Below are 6,920 nucleotides of genomic sequence, written 5' to 3'. Positions count from 1 at the left end.
ACAAAGTTCGTTTTGGGGTCACAGCCCACCCCTCCCACTTATGGGCACACCCCTCAATTTGGGGTCACTCCCCACCCCTGGCACTTATGGGGCACAGCCCTTTCTGGGGGGCACTCTTGACACTTATGGGGCACAGTCTGTGGCACTTGGGGGGCACAGCCACTCGTTTTTGGGGTCACTCCCCATCCCTGGCACTTATGGGGCACAGCCCTCCACTTTGGGGCAGCCTTGGCATTTGGGGCAAAAAAACCCTTTTTTTGGGGTGCCCCCCCCCAGCCCTGGCACTTTGGGGCACAGTCCCGGGCACTTATGGGGCACAACGCCCCTTTTTGGGGGGTCACAGCCCCCTGGCACTTATGGGGCACACCCCGTCATTTCGGGGGTGCAATCGCTCATTTTTGGGTCACAGCTCCTCATTGGGGGGGAGAGCCCCCCCATAGCACTTAGGGGGGCACAAACCCGGGGCCCCTTTTGGGGCACGCCCTCATTTTTGGGGGCAAGCCCCTTGTTTTGGGGTCATTCCCAGCCCTGGCCTTAGGGGCCCACCCCCCTCCACTTATGGGGCACAGCCCGCCCTTTTGGGGTGCAGCCTCTGACACTTATGGGGCACAAACCCTTGTTTTGGGGTGACCCCCCCCCCAGCCCTGGCACTTATGGGGCACAGCTGCTCCTTTTGGGGTCCCAGCCCCCTGGCACTTATGGGGCAGGACCCCAAACTGCCCCAGGCTCTGGAACCGCCCCCGGCTTTATTTGGGGTCACTTTGGGGGGTCCCTGGGGGTTTTGGGGTCCCCCCGGGGCATTTTGGGGTCCCCCGGGTGTCTTGGGTTCCCCTGGTGGTTTTTGGGGTCCCCCCGGGGATTTTTGGGGTCCTCCCAGGAGGTTTTGAGGTCTCTGTGAGGTTTTGGGGTCCTCCCGGGGATCTCTGTGGGTTTTGGGGTCCCCTCGGAATTTTGGGGTCCCCCCGGCTGTTTATGAGGTCCCCCAGGTGGTTTTGGGGTCTCTGTCGGTTTTATTGTGTCTGTACATTTTGGGATCCCGGATTTTTGGGGTCCCCCCTGAGTTTTGAGGTCCCTTAGGATATTTTGGGGTCCCCCCGGGGGTCTCTGCAGGATTTGGGGTCACCCCGGGGGTCTCTGGGGGATTTGGGGTCTCTGTGGGTTTGTCGGTTTTATTATCTCTGTACATTTTTGGGGTCCCCCCGGGATATTTTGGGGTCTCTGTGGGTTTTGGGATCCCCCAGGGTGTTTTGGGGTTCCCTTTGGTTTTTGGGTCCTCCCGGGGGTCTCTGTGAGATTTGGGGTCTCTGTGGGTGTTTTTGGGGTCTCTGTGGGTGTTTTTGGGTCCCTCGGATGCTTTTGGGGTCCCCCCGGGGGTCTCTGTGGGTTTTATTATCTCGGTGCATTTTGGGGTCCCGGATGTTTGGGTTCCCCAGGATATTTTGGGGTCCCCTTTGGGATTTTGGGGGTCCCCTTGGGGGTCTCTGTGGGTTTTGAGGTCCCCTGGGTGCTTTTGGGGTCCCTGTGGATTTGGGGTCACCCCGGTGTTTTGGGGTCACCCCACATTTTGGAGACCCCGGAGATTTTGGGGTCTCTGTCGATTTTATTGTCTCTCTACATTTTGGGGGTCCCGGACATTTTTGGGGTCCCCTGGGGGGTGATTTTGGGGTCCCCCCGGGGTTTTGGGGTCTCTGTGGGGTTTTGGGGTCCCCCCGGGGGTCTCTGTGGGTTTGGTTTTATTGTCTCTGTACATTTTGGGGTCTCTGTTGGATTTGGGGTCCCCCCGATATTTTGGGGTCCCCCCCGGGATATTTTGGGGTCCCCCCGGGGGTCTCTGTGGGGTTTTGGGGTCCCCTGGGTGTTTTTGGGGTTCCTGTGGTTTTGGGGTCTCTGTCGGTTTTGTCTCTGTACATTTTGGGGTCCCCCTGATATTTTGGGGTCCCCCTGAGTTTTGGGGTCCCTCAGGATATTTTGGGGTCCCCAATGGGATTTGGGGTCCCCCCGGGGGTCTCTGTGGGATTTGGGGTCCCCTGGGTGTTTTTGGGGTCTCTGTGGGTTTTGTGGGTTTTATTATCTCTGTACATTTTGGGATCCCGGACATTTTTGGGGTCCCGGATTTTTGGGGTCCCCTCGATATTTTGGGGTCCCCAATGAGATTTGGGGTCCCCCCGGGGGTCTCTGTGGGATTTGGGGTCCCCTGGGTGATTTTGGGGTCCCTGCGGTTTTGGGGTTTGTCGGTTTTATTATCTCTGTACATTTTGGGGTCCCGGACATTTTTGGGGTCCCCCCGATATTTTGGGGTCCCCCCGGGTTTTGGGGTCCCCCCGGTTCCGGGGTCACCCCGGGGGTCTCTGGGGGACGCACCCCCCCAGCTCCAGCGCCTCCGGCCACCCCTCGTATTTGTTGGAGCCGCGGCTGTTCCGGACGTGCTGCGGGAATTGGGGCCGTTTCGGGGAAATTTGGGGATTTGGGATCATTTTGGGGGAATTTTGGGGATTTGGGGTTTTGGGGATTTGGGGTCATTATGAGGCTTTTGGATTACGGGCACAGTTTGGGATTTTGGGGTCTTTTTGGGGTAATTTTGGGGTTTTGGGGTCCTTTTGGCGTTTTGGGGTAATTTTGGGGTTTTGGGGTCTTTTTGGGGTTTTGGGGGAATTTTGAGGTTTTGGGGTCATTTTGGGGTTACGAGGTCGTTCTAAGATTATGGGGTCATTTTGGAATTTTGGGGTTTTGGGGTCCTTTTGGGATTTGGGGTTTTGGGGTCCTTTTAGGTTTTGGGGTAATTTTGTGATTTTGGGTCATTTTGGGGTTCTTTTGGGGTTTTGGGGATTTTGGGGCAGTTTTGGGATTGTGGGGTCCTTTCAGGGTTTTGGGGTCATTTTGGGAATTTGGAGATTTTGGGTCAATTTTGTCCTTTTGGGGTTTTGGGGATTTTGGGTCAATTTGGGGTTTTGAGGTCATTTTGGGATTTTGGGACCCCCCAAACTGCCCCCCCACAACCCCCCAGCTGTGCCAAAATCCCCTAAATCCCCCCAAAATTCCCCAAAAAGCCCCCAAAACTCCCCAAATCCCCCAAAATCCAACAAAATCCCAAAATTCCCCCCTCAACCCCTCCCCAAAGTGCCCCCAAATCCACTCAGGACCCCCCAAAATTCCCTAAATTCCCCCAAAATAACCCAAAAAATCCCCCAAATCCCCTCAAATCCACTCAAAACCCCCAAAAATTCTCCTAAATCTCCCAAATTCCCCCAAAATTTACCCCAAATCCCCTCAAATCCACCCAGGACCCCCCAAATCCTCCCCAAATTCCCCCAAACCATCCAAAAATCGCCCCCAAAATTCGCCCCCAAATCCCCTAAAAATGCCCCAAACACCCCAAAATCCACTCAGGACCCCCCAAAATCCTCTAAAATCCCCCCCAAATCCACTCAGGACCCCCAAATCTTCCCCCAAACCCCCAAAATTCCCCCCAAAATCCAACAAAATCCCAACATTTCCCCCTAAACCCTCCAAAAATCCCCTAAAAATCCCTCAAATCCACTCAAGACCCCCCAAAATCCCCAAAAATCTCCTTAAACCCCCAAATCCCCTAAAATCCTCCCCAAATATCCCCAAATATCCCCAAATCCCCCCAAATTCCCCCCCAAATCCCCCTCAAACCCACTCAGGACCCCCCAAAATTCCCCTAAATTCCCCCAAATCCTCCCCAAACACTCCAAAATTCCCCTAAAATCCCCCAAAAATCCCCCCAAAACCCACTCAGGACCCCCCCAAAATCCCCCAATTCCCCAAACCCCCCAAAAACGCCCCCAAAAACCCCCAAATCCTCCAAAATCCCCCTAAAATCCCCCAAAATCCACTCAGGACCCCCCAAAATCCCCTCAATTCCCCCAAATCCCCCAAAAATCCCCCAAACACCCCAAATCCTCCAAAATTCCCCTAAAATCCCCCAAAAATCCCCCCAAATCCCCCAAAATCCACTCAGGACCCCCCAAAATCCCCCCCAAATCCTCCTAAATCACCCTAAAATCCCCCAACTATTCCAAAATCCCCCCAAAATCCCCCCAAAATCCCCCCAAAATCCACTCAGGACCCCCCAAAAATCCCCAAAAACCCCAAAAATCCCCAAAAATTCCCCAAATCCCCAAAAATCCCCCAATCCCCACCTGCTCGAAGGGGCTCCTGTCCTGCACCCCCTTGGCCCCCAGGAACACCCAACTGTCCCTGAACCCCAAATCTTTGGCCACGGCGCTGCCGAGCTCCCCGAAAATGCGGCGGCTCTCGTCCGTCAGCCTGGGGAAAAAATGGGGTTAAAAACACAAAAAATGGGGTTAAAAACACAAAAAATGGGGTTAAAAACAGCCAAAAATTGGGAGAAATTGCCCCAAAAATGGGAGGAAAAACCCCAAAGAAATTCCAAAAAATTGGAGGAAAAAACCCCAAAATTAGGAAGAAAAAAAATCCCAAAAATGGGAGGATAGGACCCCAAAAATGGGATGAAAAAAAAACCCAAAATGGGAGCAAAAACCCCAAAAATGGAGAGCAAAAGGCCCTAAAAATGGGAGAAAAAACCCCAAAAATGGGGAGGAAAATCCCTGAAGAAATCCCAAAAAATTGGAGGAAAAAATCCTAAAAAATTGGAGGAAAAAATCCAAAAATTGGGAGAAATCGTCCCAAAAACGGGGAGGAAAAACCCCAAAGAAATCCCAAAAAATTGGAGGAAAAAGCCCCAAAATTGGGAGGAAAAAAAAACCCAAATGGGAGCAAAAAGCCCCAAAAATTGGGAGAAAAAACCCTGAAGAAATCCCAAAAAATGGGAGGGAAAAAATCACAAAAATGGGAGAAATTCCCCCAAAAATGGGGAGGAAAAACCTCAAAGAAATCCCAAAAATGGGAGGACAAAACCCCAAAAATGAGTAGGAAATAACACCAAAAATTGGGAAGAAAAGCCCCTAAAAATGAGAGGGAAAACCCCCAAAAATGGGATTAAAAACCCCAAAAAATGGGATGAAAAACCCCCAAAATGGGAGAAATCGCCCCAAAAAATGGGAGGCAAAAATCCCCAAAATGGGGAGAAAAATCCCCAAAATATCCCAAAAAATGAGATGGAAAAAACCCCAAAATCCCCTCAGGAACCCCAAATTCTCCTCAGGGATCCCCAAAATTCCCCCAAATTCAATCCAGGACCCCAAACCCCCACAGGGATCTCCGGGACCCCCCAAATCCCCTCTGGGACCCCCCCAAACCCCCCCAAGACCCCCAAATTTCCCCCAATGAACCCCCAAATCCCACCCAGGATCCCCCAAATCCCCTCTGGGATCCCCCAAAATCCCCAATTCCCCTCTGGGACCCCCTCAAATCTCCTCTAGGACCCCCAAATCCCCACCCAGGACCCCTGAAATCCCCCCCAAATTCCATCTGGGACCCCCTAAATTTCCTCTGGGACCCCCAAACCCCCCCAGGACCCCCCAAACTCCCCCAAATCCTCCCCAGAACTCCCAAAATCCCACCCAGGACCCCCCAGATCCCACCCAGGACCCCTCAAATTCCCCCCAAATTCCCTCTGAGACCCCCGAACCCCCCTCAGGACCCCCCATTATCCCCACAGGGGACCCCAAATCCCCCCCAGGACCCCCAAATCCCACTCAGGACCCCCCAGATTCCCTCTGGGACCCCCCAGGAACCCCCAAATCCCCCAGGGGACCCCAAAACCTCTCTGGGACCCCCTCAAATCTCCTCAAGGACCCCCAAATCCACCCCAGGGGACCCCAAAATCCCCCCAAATCCCCTCTGGGACCCCCAAAACCCCCCCAAATCCACTCAGGACCCCCAGATTCCCTCTGGGACACCCAAACTCCCCCAAATCCTCCCCAGAACCCCCCAAATCCCACCCAAGACCCCCCAAACTCCTCAAAATCCCCCCAGGACCCCCAAAATCCCACCCAGGACCCCCCAGGAACCCCCAAATCCCTCTGGGACCCCCTCAAATCTCCTCTAGGACCCCCAAATCCACCCCAGGGGACCCCAAATCCCACCCAGGACCCCCCAAATTCCCTCTTGGACCCCCCAAATCCTCCCCAGGACCCCCCAGCCCCCCCAGCCCTCACTTGGTGGCGGGGTCGTCGTAGGAGGCCACGAGCACCAGGGTGCCCTCGTGGAGCGGCCGCAGGAAACGCAGGAGCTCCTCCACGTCTGGGGAATAATGGGGAATTCAGCACTGAGATAATGGGGAAAAACTGCTCCAAAAATGGGGAAATTCAGCACAGAAATGGGGAAATTCAGCACAGAAATGGGGAAATTCAGCACAGAAATAATGGGGAAAAAACTGCTCAAAAATGGGGAAATTCAGCACAAAAAATCAGCAAAAAAATGGGGAAAATCAGCACAAAATTCAGCACAAAAATGGGGAAATTCAGCACAGAAATGGGGAAATTCAGCACAGAAATGGGGAAAAAACTGCTCCAAAAATGGGGGAAATTCAGCACAGAAATGGGGAAAATCAGCACAAAAAATCAGCAAAAAAATGGGGAAAAAAGAGCAAAAAATCAGCAAAAAAATGGGCAAAAACCGGCTCAAAAAACAGCACAAAAATCAGCACAAAAATGGGGAAAAAAGAGCAAAAAATCAGCACAAAAATGGGGAAATCAGCACAGAAATGGGGAAAAAAGAGCAAAAAAATCAGCACAAAAATGGGGAAATTCAGCCCAAAAATCAGCACAAAAATGGGGAAATTCAGCACAAAAATGGGGAAAAAAGAGCAAAAAATCAGCACAAAAATGGGGGAAATTCAGCACAGAAATGGGGAAATTCAGCACAAAAAATCAGCACAAAAATGGGGAAAAACCAGCTCAAAAATCAGCACAAAAATCAGCACAGAAATGGGGAAAAAAGAGCAAAAAAAAATCAGACAAAAAGGGGAAAAA

General features: G+C 52.4%; 1 protein-coding gene across 1 annotated transcript; it reads right to left on the bottom strand.

Moving 5' to 3' along the window:
* Window positions 1-2,224: 2,224 nt before the first annotated feature.
* Window positions 2,225-6,193, bottom strand: LOC135442195 (protein FAM3A-like; the record flags this gene model as incomplete). The annotated part of the gene is made up of 3 exons (XM_064701733.1): window positions 2,225-2,426; window positions 4,164-4,290; window positions 6,105-6,193. Coding segments are annotated over 3 exons (309 nt in total), but the record flags the coding sequence as incomplete, so codon positions are not given.
* Between the last annotated feature and the right edge of the window lie 727 nt (window positions 6,194-6,920).

The sequence above is a fragment of the Zonotrichia leucophrys genome, unplaced genomic scaffold (genome assembly GCF_028769735.1).
Source record: "Zonotrichia leucophrys gambelii isolate GWCS_2022_RI unplaced genomic scaffold, RI_Zleu_2.0 Scaffold_2173_6920, whole genome shotgun sequence".
Lineage (NCBI taxonomy): Eukaryota > Metazoa > Chordata > Aves > Passeriformes > Passerellidae > Zonotrichia > Zonotrichia leucophrys.
The sequence above is the reverse complement of the archived record's forward strand: the minus strand, read 5'-3'. Positions and strand labels throughout refer to the sequence as shown.